The sequence below is a fragment of the Thermobia domestica genome, chromosome 5, assembly GCF_964235325.1.
Source record: "Thermobia domestica chromosome 5, izTheDome1.hap1.1, whole genome shotgun sequence".
In the NCBI taxonomy this organism is placed as follows: domain Eukaryota; kingdom Metazoa; phylum Arthropoda; class Insecta; order Zygentoma; family Lepismatidae; genus Thermobia; species Thermobia domestica.
Window position 1 is genome coordinate 14,189,409 of NC_137458.1, and position 21,512 is coordinate 14,210,920.

Genomic DNA, 21,512 nt, shown 5'->3' on the forward strand with positions numbered 1-21,512 from the left:
TGTTCGGAAACTTTATGTATTATTGTGACCGATCCAGACCTGTTCACAAGTAAACATGCTGTAGATTCAATATATATATATATATATATATATATATATATATATATATAATATGTATGTATGTATGAATGAATGAATGAATGAATGTATGAATGAATCAATCAATCAATCAATCAATCACAAGTTAAACCCATCTCTTTCCTGCTTTTATGATATCTGCAACTTTCAAAAAGCTGTTTGTTAAAGGAGGGATGAACCATCTCACTCCCGCAGTGGCAGTGCATATCGGAAGGTCGGATGCGGAAATTCTCCAAGGTTATTTTGTCAATCAATCATTTTCTTTCATGTACAAGTATCATGATTCATTCTACAGAAGGCGCGGGAGACCCGGGTTCGATTCTCGGCGGGAGCTCATGTGGTTCGGATTCCATGTTAATCAGTAGGTCCACGTCTCATATAGCCTTGCTGCTGAACGGGACGATAAACTCAAAATCAACTCAACTCATTCTACAGAAATCTTGAAGAAAGAAATATGAGAGTGGGTGGAAGAGAACTGATAAACTATTTTTGAGAAACTGGAATATATATTCTTGTTTAGGAACGACTTTAAAACTATGCTATTCCTCCTCCTCCTTTGGTTAAAAAGTAAAGAAAGAGTTATGTAATATCCTTTCCCTGGATCAACTTTGCGAAGAAACAGCTGATTTGAAAGCCTCACCTTCTGAAATTTGAACACAAAATCTAGGGAAAAGGTGGAGTGTTTACATGGGCGTATGCGATATATCATTAAGTAAAAAATAATTTACTAGATGTTTTCTTTATTACTAGAGCAACCCAAAAGCATAAAAAAGCATAACAGCAATTTACACATGTGGTTGGTACCTTGAACCTGGTTGTGGTTGTCTATGGGTCCAGAAGAAATAATTTTAAAAGCATAATAAAGCATAATTTTAGAAAATAAAGCATAAAGCATAATTTAAAATATATACCACTATCCTTGGAAAATTCTGTTTAACTGCAAGTTTAACATACTGTATTATTATTATTATTTTTTTTTTTTTTTTGAAAAAAAGAAAACAATATTTACATAGCAAAATCATTGAGAATATAACAATGCAACAATGAAAAGCTTATTTTTATTTCTGTAAACTTTTTGGTGTAATCCTTTAGTGTGCAGAAAAGAAAAAAGAAAAGAAGAAAACTTTCTGCCAACAATGAATAGTACAGAACAACTCCACACTACATTGTTATGTGTACCTGTTAAACTTGAGCAGTAAAGCATATCTCTTTACAGTGCATTATGTAGAAAGTTCATTAAATATGAAAGAAACTGGTTGCATAAAATATTAATAAATATATCAAGATATTTAGAATAATTAATGTATAGTAAATATTATACGTTATACAGGACTAATGTAAAACAATGATTGAAATTAACAATAAAGCATAATTTCGAAAAAATAAAGCATAATTAAACAAAACATAAAGCATAATGTGGCCCACATTATGCTTTATGTTTTGTTTAATTATGCTTTATTTTTTCGAAATTATGCTTTATTATGCTTTATTGTTAATTTCTATGTGGGTTGCTCTATTTATTACCTAACATTGATTTATGTGTCGTACTTTTTTAAAAATAAAACTTATATTCAAATATTCTTTTTTTTCCAGGCGCTAATGACATCTAAGAACCTCCAGACTATAATGGCTATTATATTGGCTTTAGGAAATTATATGAATGGTGGGAATAGATCGCGTGGTCAAGCAGATGGTTTCGGCCTTGAAATCTTACCAAAGCTTCGTGATGTCAAGAGCAAGGATAATTCAACTACGCTGTTGCACTTCATTGTTAAAACGTATATGCAGGTAGGTTATTATTATTATTATTATTATTATTATTATTATTATTATTATTATTATTATTATTTCGAATGGGTTTTATATATGGTAATAATGTTTATCAGAAGAGTTGTATCTTCTCACTTTCAGTCGGACTAATGTGGACCGAAGGGTGGCCGAGTTTGTGAAAGTACCGGGTTATCGGGAATGGGATTAAAAAAAGAGTAATTATCAGTGTTTCCTCAGAAAATGCAGTACTGTACTTGTATGTATTGGTTTCTTGAGAATACAACAGAGAAGAAACTGCCCAATTACCTTTAAACAAAGGAAAAGTACGTACTTTATGAAGGCATAGAGCCTTTACTATACTAATACAGTAGACTCCGAAAACTCAGTGTAATGTGGATAGAAAGGTGGCCGAGTTGGTAAAAATGGTGGGTTATCAGGAATGGGGTTAAAAAAGAATAAGTACGAGTATTTCCTCAGAAAATACAGTACTGTACTTGTATGTATTGGTTTCTTGAGAATACAACAGAGAAGAAACTGCCCAGTTACCTTTAAACAAAGGAAAAGTACGTACTTTATGAAGGCATAGAGCCTTTACTATACATGAAAATGAAAATTAATGAATACACACGGTACAGTAATTTACTTGATAAGACAGACCTCAGAAAAATAACCTGTAATGACCTTGAATGAGTCTGCACGCGGAGTTTTTTCCGCTTTGCCAGGAGGTGGCCGATTTTTCCGAACTGCCGAGTTTTAGGGACTTTTCTGTATTTTAATCTTTCACGATATTATATTTGATAACTGGAGGAAATAACCAATTATATATCTCACCAGTTCGGGAGTTCTTCTGTAGATGCGTATTCAATGATACGCAAAGGATGGCTGAGCAGTTATCTGAAAAATATTAGAATGTATAGTTATTCATGCATCTGCACGTAAACTGGAGACCGGGTATGATTTTCAGTCCAGTTGTGTTTTTTTCTTTTTTTTCTTCAATCATTGAGTTGGAAAAACGTTTGTAGTTTCATGATCTGTATGTCAGTGGCCTCGCCAGGTGTCTAGTTTGGCTTTGACTATGTAGAAGTGGTTCTAGGCTATATATTTACCATTCACTAGCCTAGAACCACTTCTACATAGTCAAAGCCAAACTAGACACCTGGCGAGGCCATTGACATACAGATCATGAAACTACAAACGTTTTTCCAACTCAATGATCAAAAAAAAAAAAAAAAAAAAAAAAAAAAAAAAAAAAAAATGGACTGAAAATCATACCCGGTCTCCATAATATATAGTAGAATATATATAATATTCTGTATATGTATTTGCAGTAGGAATTCAGCTGTCTCGTTTGTTGTTCCCGAAGTAGTGCTTGTTGTTGTCGTGTAACGAACAAATTTACTCCTAGATTGCCCTTTACTAAATTTGTGCATCACACGTTGTTATAAGACATTTCAAATCCATTAACGACGTTGAATACTTAAACCAATTTTATTTTTTAGCGTTGATCTATTTGGAGTTGAAATAAGGTAGAATTTCAAGGTTTTGATTTTGCTGATTTTTTTCTTTAAATTTATGGGTTTTTACAGACCTGAAAAGTCAGGGAAGCGTATAAGTAGTCAAGGAAAGTTAGGGGAATTTACCATTATGTATCTTACAAATACAGAAACTCCAAATAGGCTAACAGCAGCCTACTAGTAGATAGATAATCCATATTTAAATTTAATAATACTTTTAAAATTTTCAAGTAGGATTTGAAATTTTAGGCGTTATTAATTTGGAAGTAGTTTATATCAGTCAAGTTGTTAACATGTAACTGAACACTCTATTAAAACTCTGTGTAATAAGTATACATGGAGAATGTATATTTTTTTATAGTTCACGAAGTAGGTGCAATAAAAACCATAGACAGTTGGTCCAAGTGACATTTGCTCTAGATACAAATAGTGCAGAGACAATTTGTCCAAGAACATTTGGTCCTAAGAATATTTCCTTCGAAAGATGTTGGATACAACAGACATTTGGTATACAAAATATTTGGTTCGGAGTACAATTCGCTCATAAGACATTTGGTCCCAAGCACAATTCATCCATAAACAATTGGTCCAAAGTACATTTTGTTCATTGGAAGTTTCGTCCAAAGAACATTTTGGCTATAAAACATTTGGTCTAAAGGGCATGTATATTTTGTCCAAACACATTTTATCAAAAGTACGCTTCGTCCAAAGACATTTTCTGTATTTGTGTTTTGAAATTATTGTTGGAGAATTTACAATGGAGTTGTAAATTGGAAATAATGTCCAACAAAGTTAATTGTTTCACTGTCAGGTGCAAATAACATAACTTGTTGCATTCACTAGCAGATGAAAAGGATAAGTTTGTTGCTCTTATGTTCTACTGAAGGTAAAGAACTAGCAATAAATTACGTTATTTTCACCTGCCGGTAATAGTGAACATCATGTGAACACACGCAAACAAGTTATTTCTCCCTGATATGATAAGAAGTAAATATGGTGGATCACTATTTCCGATTTACAACTGCTGGTGAAATGAATAATTTATGTTATTTGTAAATGCTGGTGCATGTAACTACTTCGACTGATTGTTTCATTCACGCAAAGTACGATTATACCATATTGAGTACTTTCGCATTGGTATCTTCTTCACAAACATTTCATATAATAGAACCAGCATCCGTTACTTCGTTTATGTTCCATAAATGTTCAATTTTGGACTCGAGTTATGACTCATTTTATCGTCTCGACCAATTTTCGGTACGCTACAGCTCCAAAATGACGCATTTGTGTTGGTATATATAATGTACATCGTGAACCATTTATCTTGGAACATCCTTGTAACTTAAAATTCAGTGCTTAATGTGTATTTAAGAAGTGATTTCTATACATTGTATTTCTACATTCATCTTATTAAACACCAGTTAAATGAAATACAGAAAACTAAAATTTTCAGTAGTCTCAATTTCCTTGTTTTTTCTTTATTTCCAACGATAAACTTAATTGATAGAAAATACCTTAAAATTCTTACCATGCAAATACCGACAACGGCGCATTGGGTGACATACTTTGCAATACCATCAGATTAACAGTTTTGCCAACCCAACTTTTTTTTTTTTTTTTTAATAGCACAGCGTCAGGTTATTACATGTTAAACGAAAACTTATAACATCACACTTATCATTCACTATTACAATTGAGAATTCTACAGTATCACAAACATCGGAAAATAACCGAATTTTGGAGGATTCTACAACACTAATACCGCAAGTGAGATGGACGGGACAATGCACATCGAATACTATAATCACCATATGATGAGTTTCGAATAAATAGGAACAGGATTATACGTGATTGAAAATTTGGATTTTTTCAAACGGCTTTATTTCGAATAACTGCTTAAGTAAGTAGCAGACCCGGACTGACCTCGGTGCCTAGGAGGCGATTGCCGCCCAGACAGGGGCCAAATCAAAAGGGGACCAAATAAAAATTTTAATAAAGAGAAGTCAGGAGGAAGAGAAGAAAATGTAGAAAAGGCGTACAACAACTAATATTCTTGTAAACAGTCACGTCGGCAACCTGCATACATCAAGCTTAGGTAAGCAAGCCAAGCTTAGTAAACTTTAAATGCTAAAATCAAGAGTTGCGGAGAGTTCTGTACATCGACGCCGTTGGTCAACCCTGTTTAACACGTGTTCTCTCTGTAAGACATCGGTCATTATTATTAGTTCAGTGAATCAAAGTCTGGCTGATGAAATGCAAAGCGTGTAGATTGACATAAGATAAGACGATCTTTAGAAATGCGGGAAAGGAACAATCAAGGGTAAATTTATTCATTAAAGAATACATAAGAGTCAAAACCTGGAGCTTCGTGGCTAAGCGGTTAGCGTACGCGCCTTTGACGTGGGAGACCCGAGTTCGATTCACGGTGGGAGTTCATGTGGTTCGGATTTACATTAATCAGTAGGTCTACGTCTCACATAGCCTCGCTGCTGAGCGGGACGTTAAACTCAAACTCAAGTCAAGTCAAGAGTCAACACAAAATAGAATTTTTTATGTTTGAAAGTGTAAATGAACTGTAAGTTGTACTGAAACAAATGGAAATTTGAAATGTATTTTTGTCATTAATCTGATAATGAAAATTCACTGCCCATGATTCCAAATAATATTGTTGTTTTCACAAAACTGCTGCTCAATATATCACATTTCAAAACCTGTTACTATTATTATTTAAATCACATCATTCATCGTGCTGGACACGATATCTTTACAATACTGTAACGCCCTTGGTTTCTAACTCGGAATAATAAGTATGGTATTCTAAGTTTTTGTTTAACATGTAGATTTGTAAGTATGTAGTAATTTGAGGCAAACCATTTTTAAAAAATCCTATTTAGTTGGCAACACTGTTAATATGACGGTATTGTAGAGTACATTTACCCTTAGAATCCCGGAAAATAATATTGACGAACTGTCAAACATAGTCTTGGGGTCCATTGGACCCCACTGGGAGTCCTAGGGTTAATCAATGTCTCTTTGTTTATATTTTTGAAGGTACGAAATTTCATCATTTTGCATATGCTTTGCAGTATTTTTTTTTTTTTTTTTTTTTTTAAATTGTATTGTCTAAGACAGAAGTAAAACTTATTTTATTCTTTTCCTGTAATTAGAAATGCGACGACCCTTTAGAAACCCAGTTGCCTGTTCCAGAACCAGGTGATATTGACAAAGCTGCTGTCGTGAACTTCGACGAACTCGAATCGAGTTTGAAGAGTTTAAACAAAGAGACTGAAAGTAAGTAACTTATTAAACATTTAAACACGATGTAGTCGTACGATATGACCTTTTGTGATATGTGTAACATCCATTTTTATCACATGTTTTGATTCTTTTATTCTGATTGTCTTTTGTACAAAAATGTTAGTGGTATTATTTATTTAATAATTATGACATGAGACGTAAACAGAAGAGTACCACAGGGTATGTGAACAATTTATTCAGTCAGGAAGTACTGGTTTCAAATCCTAGTTTCACACGTTCTGTTGGAGATCTTTCTTTTCTTTCTTTCTTTCGCTCTCTCTTTCTTTCTTTCGCTCTCTTTTTCTTTCTTTCGCTCTCTTTCTTTCGCTCTTTCTTTCTTTCTTTCTTTCTTTCTTTCTTTCTTTCTTTCTTTCTTTCTTTCTTTCTTTCTTTCTTTCTTTCTTTCGCTCTCTTTCTTTTTTCGCTCTTTCTTTTTTTTCGCTCTTTCTTTCGCTCTCTCTTTCTTTCTTTCGCTCTTTCTTTCTTTCTTTCTTTATTTTTTTCTTTCTTTCTTTCTTTCGCTCTTTTTTTCGCTCTTTCTTTCTTTTTTTCGCTCTCTCTTACTTTTTTCGCTCTCTTTCTTTTTTCGCTCTTTCTTTCTTTCTTTCGCTCTTTCTTTCTTTCTTTCGCTCTTTCTTTCGCTCTTTCTTTCTTTCTTTCGCTCTTTCTTTCTTTCGCTCTCTTTCTTTCTTTCTTTCGCTCTTTCTTTCTTTTTTTCGCTCTTTTTCTTTCTTTCGCTCTCTCTTTTTCTTTCTTTCGCTCTCTCTTTCTTTCTTTCGCCCTTTCTTCCTTCCAGCTTTAAATATCTTTTCAGGTCCACTTGTTTTCAGAAATCCTTTCCGCCATTACGTTGTGGATTGTTTTCGTTATAAAATGGCTTTATTAGTACTGGAACTGTGTTTATAAATGAATCATCACTGAAATAAAATCGCATTGAATTGTTCTCAGTAGATGAGGATTGATGTAACTTGCTGTTGAAGGATGAGAATCGGACACGTACTCAGGAACTGTAAAATCATTAACTGAGTTAACAGGGAGGACAATTAACTTTTTTCCAAGGAGGAAACAAAATAAAAAAATCCTTTTCTCAGGAGTGAGACATTTTGACACTTTCGGGAGGAAAGAAAACACTACTTCCAAATAAATTGCCTAAATTTGATCTCAAAAAAGGACGTCTATATTTTTCTTATTTCAAAGATATCTTTTTCATTTCAGATTCGAAGAATATTCCTTTTAATGCGTAGACGAGTTTAATCTTTGTTCCAGTATCGAGAAGGCTTGTTCCTGAAATTTTTCATTCAACTATTGTAATCCTTCCTTTTTTTGAGTTTCACATCCCATTATTATGTAACGAGGCTAAGGGAGATATTGATAAATGATAGGATGAAAATGATTGAATGAAGAAAGTGAGACGAAACGGTAGAACTCGGAGTAAACCCACATATACGTTGATTGTCCACCACAAAGTCCAGTTCGTGAGATCGAGGCAGGGACCGCCTCGCCATGCCAGAGGTGAGCGCTCTACGATCTCTGTGCAAATTATTCTACCCATTGAGTTAGATCGCAACGCTCAGCCGCGATTCTCTGTTCATTTTGTATTTAAATATTGTTTTTTTACAATAACCAATTAGTAGCGTTTTATGAAATTGCGTAGTTTGTCCTCCTAAGATTCATTTATTCTCACAGTTTCATTTGTGGAAGAATGTTTTGTTTATCTACTTTGCTCCATTTTGTTCATCGTATCAGAAAAAGCAAGACAGCTTAGGAGTAAACTATTGACGTTACATGATCCACTGTATAAATAAGGTTGCAGGGCGTTACATAAAGAATTTAAAAGTTGCAGGATAAGTAATATTAACAAACTAATTTATTCAATGGCCCCTGGAACCCGGAGGTTCAATGCCATGCCGTGTGCCTCTCCACTGAATTCTATCCATAGCCATTTGGACCCTGTTTCTACTTTGTATTCCTATTTCTGCGACTTCCTTCTTAATATTGTCCTCCTATCTGCGCCTAGGTCTTCCTAATGGTCGTTTACCTACGAATTTCTAGTTAAAAACTGGGAAAGCGTTCCTACTTTCTTCCATTCTGGCTACATAACCTGCCTAGACTTAATGACCCTAATAATGTTTGGTAAACATTATAAATTATGTAGTTCCTCGTTATGAAGTTTCCGCCATTCCCCATTCCTGTTCCTCTTGGGTCCGAATATTCGTCTTAGGATCTTGTTCTCAAATACTTTCAGTGTACGTTTTTTCCTCAGTAAGAGACCATGTTTCGCAACCATACAGCACAACAGGCATGATTATCGTTTTAAATATTTTAAGCTTTAAATTCCTCAACAGAATTTGCGACGACAAAAGATTTTAAACTAAATAATAACATAAATTCTGTATTTTCAGTCGACATTAATTTCTTCGCTGATATGATTTTGGTCTTTTAATATTGATCCTAGATATTTGAAAGTATCTTTGTAGAAAGTATTATTTGATATTTTGACGTATCCGAGTTTGCAGTACTATGAGCCCGACAAACTTCCATGTATTTAGTTTTCTTTGTACTTTTTTCTAAACAGATGTTCTTACAAACGTTTAATGAAAAATCTGCATTTTTTCTATTGTTTTCATATCATCACTTATCAGATTTACATAATCAGCATTTAAGTATCATAAGTGATAACTTAATATAGTCAGGAGATTCCCCTCTTCTCAAAATTAACAGAGAGGGCCTTTCTTTTATTCTTTTAATGCTTTTCGTTAACTTACAAAGGTTCAACCGTGTCCTCAAATTTTGCAACCCTGATTTAAGATTTTCCGACATCAAGAATTAGGAAATGCTACACAGCGACATAAATCCAGTGACAATACAATATTCTATTGTTACATTTTTTTATTCCTATATATTTGATGTATATTTAATTCGAGTTATTTTTAGTAAGACTGTACAGAGATTGACCGTATGAGAAGTAAAATGCAAATAATAAATGTTTAAAATAGAATAAAATGCAAATAGAAAACATATTTATATTAATGAAAGGAGGAAACAACAAATTTTAACTTACTTTTACATACCAAATCCTCTGTAGGTGCGAATTCAATGATACACAAGGAGTGAAAAAGTACATGACAACCAGACTCGAACCCGGGATCTTCGACCTAGTGTGTTGAGGCGTAAACCACTTTGTTACCCAACGTACAATCTCCTACTTTTCAATACTCTACTATTTAGGAGAGTGTATGGCTATTGAGGGAGCGGACTGGGTAGCGTAGTGATTAACGCACCGGCACGGTATGCCAAAGAACCGAGGTTTGAGTCCCGATTCCATCATGCACTTTTTTATTCATTGTGTATTAGAGAATGTATTTAACCTCTTGCGTTCCAGTGAGATCCATGTGGATGTCATAAAATACTCCGTTACAAAATACCAGTGACATCCATGGGGATGTCATAAAATACTCCGTTACAAAATATCAGTGACATCCATGGGGATGTCATAAAATACTCCGTTACAAAATACCAGTGACATCCATGGGGATGTCATAAAATACTCCGTTACAAAATACCAGTGACATCCATGGGGATGTCATAAAATACTCCGTTACAAAATATCAGTGACATCCATGGGATGTCATAAAATACTCCGTTACAAAATACCAGTGACATCCATGGGGATGTCATAAAATACTCCGTTACAAAATACCAGTGACATCCATGGGGATGTCATAAAATACTCCGTTACAAAATACCAGTGAGATCCATGGGGATGTCATAAAATACTCCGTTACAAAATACCAGTGACATCCATGGGGATGTCATAAAATACTCCGTTACAAAATATCAGTGACATCCATGGGGATGTCATAAAATACTCCGTTACAAAATACCAGTGACATCCATGGGGATGTCATAAAATACTCCGTTACAAAATACCAGTGACATCCATGGGGATGTCATAAAATACTCCGTTACAAAATACCAGTGACATCCATGGGGATGTCATAAAATACTCCGTTACAAAATACCAGTGACATCCATGGGGATGTCATAAAATACTCCGTTACAAAATACCAGTAACTTCCATGTGGATGTCATAAAATACTCCGTTACAAAATACCAGTGACATCCATGGGAATGTCATGAAAACGATCCTTTATTATGGATATTATTAATCCTGGAGATGATGAATTTTTTTATTGAATGCAAGGCAAGAGTTAGTTCTGCTATTTCGCCTCAGGTGACAGCACCTTAAAATAGTTTGTTTTTTTTTTTTTTTTAGTGAGAAATGACAGGTCTAATAGAGCCATGTGTTTGTTTCACGATAAACAATTGGCAACACATGTGTTCAATTACGACGCACGTGTGTTTGTTTTGACGATAAACAATTGGCAACTTCGGTATCGTATTTTGAGATCGGAAAGAAGAAACTTTGATCTCCAGTCAGTTTTTGCAATCTGAAGCAGCATAAAATCATTTCAGACATCAAAATTTCCCTTTTTCAGTCCAAATGTTTCACAATTCAAATATATATATATATATACATACATATATATATATATATATATATATAACGGTCTAGAAGTCTTTTAACAATAAAGAAAACCTGATATTACAGCACGCACATAGGAAAATGACACCTGAATCGCGAGGGGTTAAGTATGATTAAGAATTAGAAAATAAAATAAAATACATTCTTTAAACATATTTCCTTTGAAAATAAAACAAATAATAATAATAATAATAATAATAAAGAAAATCCCACTTAAAAGTACAAAATAATTGTTTTCTTCAAAAAAAAAAAAATAAATAAATAAATTTTTGAAACAAAAAAATTTAAGTATGAGTAGTAAGAAAACCAAAGCGTTCCCTCATCTTTTTCCTTCTAGTCATGCTTAAATAGAATTCTTAAAAAGACAATAATAGTAATTTTCTTGGAAACAAAACTATTTTTTAAGTACGATTTGTTTCATTTTAAAAGAAATTGTCTTATCATTTAACTTTATTTTTATTTTTGCTTTGAATTCTTTCCTTCGCGCTTGTTCGCCAAGCACTCTAAGGAAATATTTGAATAATTTTGGGTGATCTCTGAAATATTAATATACAGGAGCGGATTAAGGGCGGAGCCAATGGAGCCCAGGCTCCAGGGCCCCTAAAAATCCTTCTCTTTAATACTAAAATATAACAATCAATTTATTATATTATAGGCTTCAGACACATGCTAATTTTTTTTCCCCGCTCGCGTCTTCACGATACTTATTTTGTGAGGGAGTGAGCTGTTTTGGGCCTCTATTACAAACCAAATTATTAGCTTGTAGTGACAATTTCTTTGATATATATATCTGTCATTGCAATGTAGTTGAATGACATAAAGAATCCTTTGCAGAGCAAAAATGTAGAAAGAAAGCTTTTCTAACAACGTAGCGTTGTACAGTTTTACCTATTTGTATATTGTTTTTCTCTTTTTACTCTATTAGTGTTTTTGCAGGGACTATTGACCATTTGGCTTGAATTTGTTATTTGTGTGGTACACTGCAGTATATGAGCATTTAAATGTTAATAATAAACGTAATTAAACTAATTATTGTAAACTTGGTGCACATTAAAATATTACAACATAGTTCTCGGTGTTTCGATAAGTCTATGAGGTTGTGGAAGGCAGCAAAGAAAATTTATGCGCTAGAATTTTTCGTAACATAGGGCTCCCTTGAAATATCCGGCTCCAAAGCCCCAAAAGTCTTAATCCGCCTCTGAATATATATAGATATATATAATATAGAATTAGCACTTAACTCAGTTTATCTACGTGAATTCGAGCTGCAAACGTAACTGTATCCTATAGGTATCTACCAGTTGTCCTAAGCTCAATTAGAAAGTGAATTTGCATGTTAACTGTAGCTGTTTCTGAGGATTTCTTATCAATGCTGCCTTCTTCTTCTCTTCCTAAGTGTCAGTTGGTAAATCCCCACGAAAAGGACCTTTAAGAAAGTTTGAGATTTTATGTTTTATGTCCATTCAGTGGTGGACTGGGTCCATGAAAATGGTAGTAGTACAAAAAAAAATTGTCTTTGTATTTTATTCTGATTAAGTTCACTGTTTTTTTTTTTTTTATAAATATTTTACGGTTGTCACAAAAACCTATAATATTTTTTTTCTTTTTTTTTCCAGTTTGTGAAAGAAAAACTTCGAAAGTGATAGCTGCTTCTACGGACGAGAATCGTGAACCTTTCAAAAGCAAGATGGAAGCCTTTCTGGAGACTGGTAAGTCTTCTGTGTTTTTACTTTCTGTTTGCATAGTTTAAAATCGATGTCGCTGATGCGTAGAAAGAATTTGAGGGTAATTTTTTGGTTTAGATTGATCTCTGTGATGTAGTCAGGGATTATGATGCAATTGAAGTGTATGTTGATTGGTTAGAGTTTAGTGAGCCTTTACCCCGTGCACCAAAAGCATGCGCGCATGCTAACCACTAGGCCAACAAAAACGACTTGGAACTGAGATGGGTACTTCAATAAGTTGTACTTCTTATTGTCAAACTATGAAATCATTACAAGCTCTACATGGGGGGCATGGTGGATCAGTGGTAGAGCGTTTACTTCTGGCGCGTGGGATCCCTGGTTCGATCCCCGACCAAAATAAGTTTGTGGTGGACACCATCGTACTTGTGGTTTTGTCGGGTTATTTCCCTTTTCTCCCACTTTCTCATTCCACCAACAGTTCTTCCATCATCATTCACTTGCTTTCATCATCGTTTCCCTTAGCCTAAGAGGAATAATCGTTAGACGTTAAACTCAAAGATTTCATTTAATTTTCATACAAGCCAGGGTTGGCAAAAACCATGGTTTTTATTGAAAAAAAAAACTTTTTTTTTTTTTTTTGTTTAAACCAGGTTTTTTGGTTTAAATGATTTGCTCTATGTATTTATATCACACATGGACAGAAATAAGTTTGTTTCGCCTTGGTGTTATTATGCAACAACCGGGTTATGCTGGAAGGGGTCACATAAGCTTAAAGCGGAATCCAAACCGTTTCACGGCTTACATCCGAGAGAAATTGTCCTCCATTTGAACTCGAAACCGGGACTAATTGGCCACAAATGCGATACGTCTGGCGAATCACTCACGAAGGACTCCTGATAAAAATATATTGTACTGATCTTTACATACTTGTTAATATAAAATTGTCAAGAGTCATTTCAGAAGGACAAAAAGATAAACAGTTGCACAAGTGAAACCATTGTACAGAGTAACATATGGGCAATTTCAAAATATGCAGAGTACAGAAGAACTAATTTAGTCCAAGTTAGTTCACTACTACTTTTATTAGTCCAAGTAAAAGAAATACAGCGACTTAATTTGCATATTAGTAAGAAAAGTGAATAAAGATACGAATTATTTGAGTCCACTTTGGCTCTGACCCATTTATACATAAATGGATACCAAAGATACTTCTGACTTCAATAAATGCCTCTCGTGGGATTTGTATGATCCCCCCCCCCCCAAACAAAAGTACGGCATTTCGATGTATTTTATCGATAGTACACATTATTAAAACGAAACAATATTTAGAATTTTTCTTTTGATTGCAATTGCATAAAAGTACTAACAAACTTTAAAAAAAACGCAAAAGAAACTTTCATAAACTTATAAATTTGCCTTTGTAGTTTAATCTCTTTGAGTAATAAATGGGGAATTTAGGTCTGAATATAATACGAATAATACACGGGAGTGAAACGTGATAATCCACAAATGTGTGTTTATCAAAATTTTACAAGCACTTTTCGTTTTTTGGTTTAAAAAAAAAAAAAAAAAAAAAAAAAAAACCTGCTGGTTTAAACCAAGGTTTAAACCAGCCAACCCTGATACAAGCTTTACGAATAAATACATTTGAAAAGGGCAGCATATTGATTACTTTTAAATATTTTTCATCAAGAAAGTAAGAAATAAAAACAGTTTGATATTGATATTTCCTATGTTGCTATAAGTTCGTAACATTTTATTTTCGTAAGAGTAATATACTAAGCTAATTATTCGATGCTAGAGCGCATTTACTTCGGCTAGCCAAATGGTTCAGATTCAATGGGTGAGTATACTAAACGCATTGGCTGATGCTGCTGTTGACTTTGATCTTTTAGATCGGTTTTCGTTACGACGTAATTCAAAAACCCTTCCAGTTGTCTCATGATAGTGGGGGAAGTGCCGAAAATTACAGCGGCCCCGCGAAGCGTAATCGCTAATGCTCTCGCCTTTGGTTCGCGCGGTCCCGGTTCGATTCAGAATGGGGATACTCGGTCGAAAAAATGGAGAAAGCTTTCTCAGGCCAGCCATTCTGAGTGAGGTTTCCTGGGGTTTCCCCATTCATACCAGGCAAATGCCGGGATGGTACCTACTTTATATATAGGTCCCAGGCCGTTTCCGTCCTTCCTTTTTTCCGGATAGTGTGCTCGCTGAGGGACATCGTCCCTCATACGTGATGGGCTAACGTGGCCATCGATGCCCAAAGCCCAGAAATCTAATTCCGAAAATTATATACATAGCGATAATTGAACCTAGCATCACATGTACCAATCGTTTGGTCACCAGATTAGTTCATTATTTATTTATTTATTTATTTATTTATTTATTTATTTATTTATTTATTTATTTTAACATTCTTGACGAGCTATATGTTCCATTTATCAAGTAGCAAATAACAGATATACATAGAATAAATTATGATACAAGGAAATAAAACAAGTACAAAGAAAAGTAATACAAAGTTTGTGAGGTAAGATGAAGATAGAAAAAATGATTTGAAATAACGCGAAACCGCGATATTTTTGCTTCTGAGCATCTCGTAACTTCCTCAGAAGTGAGCAGTAATATGTACCAGTGGTAGCATCACTTCCCTGAAGGTAGTCTGTAAGGATGACCTCCGACGCTCCTATAAAACGGAGAATATGGCCTTACGGCACACTTTTACACCTTTCCTTTGTCTCAGGCTCATACAGGGGCGGCTTTAGAATTTTAATTTTAGGTAGGCCCGCTCCCTCGCTTATGGATACATATACATATTTAATTGCGTAATGACCGTAGGAAATTACATTCACAGTAGTGATTGACGCTATTTATTAAATAATTATCTACCATTAGTAGAAAAAGTCGAAAATATATTTATTCTTTATTGTATCTTTTAGCGTTTACGTATTTTTCAAAATTTTTGGGTAGGCTCGTGCCTTCCCGGACTTCTCGCTGAAGCCGCCATGGGCTCGGACAGAGAGATCTACCATTCATCCATAGTTATGAGATTAAAAAAAAAAAAAAAAAATCCACATCTTGCTCCAAAAGATTTAACCATTGACTCAACATGTCACGCCGTATTTATCTCTGAAGAGGAGTAGCAAACTGGGAACCCAACGTGCCGAAACCTTATGTGTGTGTACAATTCTTCATCAATTATTTTCCACACACTGCTACAACTGAGTCCACTTTGCTGTCTCGATCAGCTCTTCAATTTCTTTACTGGCGTCGTCATCCGTAATTTATGGATACCCAGGTCTTGGCTCATCTGAAAGAAACATGTGACATGTTTGGTAATTTCTCTTCCATTTCACAAAAGTATTATAGGATGGGTAAAAGCACCATCATACACAAGGCTCATTTTATCGCGGATTTGGGCGCTGTAACATTTGGAATGCAGAAGCTTAATCACGCTACGAGCTTCAAGGAGGCCGCGGTGGCTCAGTGGTAGAGCGTTCACCTCTGGTGCATGGGGTCCTGGGTCCAAAACCTGCTCCCAGCAAGTGAACTTTGTGATGGACAAACACCGTGTGCGTGGGTTTTCTCGGGGTTCTCCCGTTTCCTCCCACTTTCTTCATTCCACCATTTCATTCATTACTCACCATCATCGTCTCCTTTAGCCTAACCGGCATAACCGTGGGACGTAAAACTCAAAGATTTCATTTTTTTGCTGCGAGCTTCAATCTTCTCCATCATGCATCTTACTGACAACTAGCTCCACCTGTAAAGAAAGTAAATGACATATGAATAGTTATAAGTAAATCACACATAAGATCTAATGTCTACACAAGCAAAGTTACATCAAAATCACTTACCTTCTGGAGAGTAATTAAAATATCCTGATGCTTCCTTTAATTCGTTTTGTTCTAGTTGTTAAGGTTTCCCCAATTGCTTACTCTCTTATTTATTAATAGGAAAAATAATATAAAATAAATATTCCTTACCTTTTATCGTTCACAAATAAGTAAATAATACGCACCAGAAAAAGGTAAAGGGATATCTATATTATTATACGTACGCTATTGTATTCTATTCTAAATTCGTAAACTCCAAATGTTCTAGTGCCTCCGTGTATACAATTGCACGTAATAACCAACTTGTGTTCTTTTTATCTTTACAGCGAAAAAACAGTTAAACGATGAAACTGAGAATCTTCAAGACTCTCGTCAGAAGTAAGTATTATTTATTTCCAAAATTTTCTGCCTAGATTTATTAACTTAATGTGTAGTACAAAATACGCATCGTGCTTTGTGACATACATACCTACACAACGAAACCAGTCAAATTCACTTTCATTTTGCCGAGAGGTACTTATTGCGGATATATTGTAGCTATAATAGAGTCAAAATTGATGGCTCTTGCAAATACAATTGAAAATGTATTTAATTTATTTAGTATGGTAAATTATGTATGGTTAATTGTCTTTTACTGTATGGTTAATTTACCTATCTGTCTGTAGTCTAAATAACAATATTATTACTATAGGTGCACTATATAAAAACTCGTCAGTTGTATGAAATTTAAGTGTTATAATATGCAGTATTTTAATCCGAGAAAACAAAAAAATTATGTGTCAAATTTTTGTGTACATAAGTACGATTTTTAAAGTTTCTATGTTCTGTTATTCTTCGAATTGACAAAATATATGTGAATCCTTTAAATTTAAAAAAAATTACATAATACATTTCTAAATAATCAAGAATAATAAAGAATAATTCAATATGAATAATAAAAAGGATTGTATAAACAAATTGTAACCTATATAGATGTATTTATTTAGCATCGTTTGTACATATGAATATGAATAACAATATGTATAACAAAGTATATAACAATATGTATTTGTATATGGATTCGTCGATAAAACGTTATAAGTAGGACATAAAAATATGGTTTAATATTAAGTTAAACAGCGCAATGTAATATTTAATTAGAAGATAGGAACTCCTTTACCAAATTAAAACACTTATATCAAAATTTATAAATAAATAAATAAATAATTTAAAAATCCTAATCCTAACTATATACAGGGTGTTAATGAACTAAACTGACAAACTCTAAGAGATGATTTCTCACATCAAAATAAGAGAAAAAGTTCATATTGACCTGTGGGGAAAAGTGTGTAGTTTCAGAGCTAGGGCTGTTCAAAATGGTGAAAAGGTCAAATTTCAACAGGCCCTGTTTCGAATTTGAGAAACTGTAAAGAGTGGTCCTTATCAGCATAAGGGAAGTCATGCATACGCAGTCCAAAACTGTACATTTCATTAATGTTCAATTGGTGTACAGAGTATTCCCTGCAGGGTGAAATTCCCAGACATGCCGTCAATCGAATTTTGAGATGTGCTCTGACTTTGACTGGTCCAAAGTAGGCAAATGGTAAGTCTTGATATCAGTGAACACGAAATTCTTTGGCGCGATGTCGGAAGTGTTAAGGATCGTCGGCAGTATGATCTCTCGTACTCGGGAAAACACATGCTGTGATGATTTCTTTAACGTGAAGAAAACGTGAAATATGTACCGTGACTAAAAACGTCGCATCTCATGTTATTTTGAACACAAAAAAGCATGGAGCTGCCAGTTCCTAACACTTCAGACTTCCCTCCGAAGCATTTGATGTTCATTGTTGTCAAGGCTTACCTCTTGCCTACTTTGGACCCTCCTAGAAATCAGGGTATATGTGAAAACTCTATTGAAAGCATATGTAAGAATTACACCTTGTAGGGAATACCCTGTACACCTATTGAGAAATCATGAAATATGCATTTTTGGATTGGGTATAGGTGGCTTCCTTTACACTGATAAGGACCAACATCCACAGTTTCTGGAATTCGAAATAGGGCCTGTTGAAATTTAGCTTTTCCGCGATTTTGAACAGCCCTAGCTCTGAAACTATGCACTTTTCGCCGTAGGTCCATATGAACTTTTTCTCTTATTTTGATGCGAGGAATCACCTCTTACAGTTTGTCGATATAGTTCATTAACGCCCTGTGCAAAACTACATGAACTGACATAAAGAACGGGTACTTCCGGTTGACATGGTACTTCCGGTTGAAATTTGGCATGATTGTAGTCTTTGGGACTAACCTACAGGAAAATTGCCAAAAGTGAATATTTTTAACTTGTAGGGAGTCTAAATGGAGGATGAAAAAATTCTGATGGTATTTAAATGGGCGTTTTCTTGGGATATAAAAGCTTATCTTTTAGATAGTTGAAATAGGAAAAGAAACATGAAATTTGGTAGAATTGTGGGCTTGAGAGGTACGAAGCCGTAGGTCGAGCAAACGCTGGGGTCTGGGCTCGAGGAAACGCTGGAGACCGTAGCTAGCCAAAGGTTAGTAACCAGGTGTCTGTCGGTTATGAAATCACAAAACGGTCATGAAAGTCAAAAATTTAGCTTTTGGGTCACGATTTTTTTTTTTTTTTTTTAAATCTGTACAGACATAAATACTGACTGAAAACTTTGTTCTATAAAACGTCAAAATTCACAGCCAAAATGTCTAGAGAGTGCTTTAGAGGCTAGCAAATCGCAAGCAAAGCATGCTTCTATCGCATGCATGAACATTCGGCGTGATTCGCACCTAAATTTGCCCTTGAGAGTGCTACAAAATTTTATGGTTTTTAAAACAAAAAGTCACGAAATTTCATTTTGGAATTTAGTAGACACCTTGGTAACGTTATAAAATCACATATGCACCATTTTGTTGGATAACTTTCTGTCATTTTTTCGGTAACAACATAATCCCGTCGTAATATAACTTCTATGGTTTCTGAAAAAAAAAGAAAAAGAAAAGAAAGAAAGAAAGAAAAAAAGTGACATGTTTTCTCAGGTCTTTTTTGAAACTAACTTAACACTATTCAAGAAGTTCTGCGGAGACCGAAACAAATAATAGTCTGATGGTGTCGGGCTATACAGTATATATATTAAACCTGTGAACTAAGTACTCTTAATTTCTGACTTGTTTAAAACGTATGCGGTTTGCTGTTGTCACCATGGTATAGTGAGTGCTGGATGAAGCAATCTCTTAAATTCACAAGTGATTGCTTAATTCTTCTGTGTAGGAAATCAATATATAATATGTAAGCTGTTTCAGAAAGATGACTAATTAATAGAATTTGTGCATATCGTAATACAGTAAAAATTCGCGTATCTGAAAACATAATTACCATATGTCAACATTTATACATACTTGTGTGTCCGCGTTTTGAGAGTAAAATTTTGCATTCGCATACGTATTCTGAAACTACCTGATTTGTCCACATTTCCGCATGTCCGTATCAAAATTTCAGCGAACTGTTTCGAGACTTTCCTCATCTCTTTCTTGATGCATCTGAAGAAAGAAGAAAATAACTTTTTATGTGAAAGACATGTATTAAATTATCTATTTATCTATTCTGTAGAATAAAAGCGAAGGGATAAGTAAGGTTTCCTCCCCTTTCTACTTTATGGAACTAAAAGGTCCTTTGTATGTGTTTCTGCTTAAGATCATGAAGAGACACTCGGTTAAAGATCTTGAGCTTACATTCAATTAACGATCATGAACTGCGAAGAACTCAGCAAACGGATGATGTAATATACGTCGAACGATTTTTTTTTTTGTTTAGTTTAATACACTTACGCACACTTTCTTTGTTCTTTCTTTTTTCTTTCTACGAGCGGTCCCGGGTTCCATTCCCGGTGTGGGCACTCGGTCGAAAAGGCGTAAACAGCTTTTAAAGGCCAGCCATCGTGAATTAGGTCTTCCTGGGTTTCCTCTCATTCACACCAGGCAAATGCCGGGGTGGTACCTAACATATAGGTCCCAGGCAGCTTCCTTCCTTCCCTTTCTCCGGATATTGTGCTCGCCGAGGGACGTTATCCCTCAAACGTGACGGGCTAAATGGCCATAGATACTGAAAGTCCAAATATCTAATTCCTAATTTTTTTCCTGTTTCTTTCTTTCTTCCTTTTTCTTTCCCTTCTTTTTCTTATATTCTTTTCCTTTCCTTTTTCTTTTTTTCTTTATTTATTTTAAGTAACTATGACTCAAAAAATAGCTGCAGTTCAGTAAAATTAGTAAATGAAAACTATGAACCAATAGAAACTGTGAATAGTTTAATTGTAACAAATGATTTCAAAAGCTAAATTCTTAGCTAATTTTAAAATAGATCCTGAATGACTTCGGTCAGCTTCCTGTATCCTTTTTCAAGAGTCTTTTGATGAGGTTCAATTGTAAATTAAAAGAAGAAAAAAAGTCCTTACCTTATTCTTACAGGGTCCAGCTGACTGTTTTCAAACTGAAGTTGTGACTAAACTGGTTATTTCACATACGATCTTTTAATTCTCAATTGCTCAGATTATCTTGCTTATTACAATTCGTTATGAAACATTTCACTTCTAGTTTTTTGAAAATTGCATTTTTCAGATAATTCCCTCAATATTTCTGTGTAGTTCGAACGATGTGCGGTTTTCCTGAAGGTGTCTTCTTCACGGCGCAAGCTGTCTTCCCGAAAATTCTTTATTTATTTATTTATTTATTTACTTATGTGCCTGTTCATAGCTTACAATATGAGGACAATCCCCAATTAAGCATCACAGTTGTCAGA

General features: G+C 34.5%; 1 protein-coding gene across 4 annotated transcripts in view; it reads left to right on the top strand.

Annotated features, from left to right (window-relative positions):
• LOC145685725 (uncharacterized) overlaps nt 1–21,512 on the top strand; it is a 305,763-nt gene that overhangs the window by 272,104 nt on the left and 12,147 nt on the right. For all 4 annotated transcript variants that reach the window (XM_081758218.1, XM_081758220.1, XM_081758221.1 and 1 more), the window contains 4 exons: nt 1,672–1,866; nt 6,530–6,653; nt 12,822–12,914; nt 17,050–17,101. In XM_081758218.1, the coding sequence (XP_081614344.1) occupies nt 1,672–1,866; nt 6,530–6,653; nt 12,822–12,914; nt 17,050–17,101 (464 nt within the window). The remainder of the gene's footprint in view (nt 1–1,671; nt 1,867–6,529; nt 6,654–12,821; nt 12,915–17,049; nt 17,102–21,512) is intronic.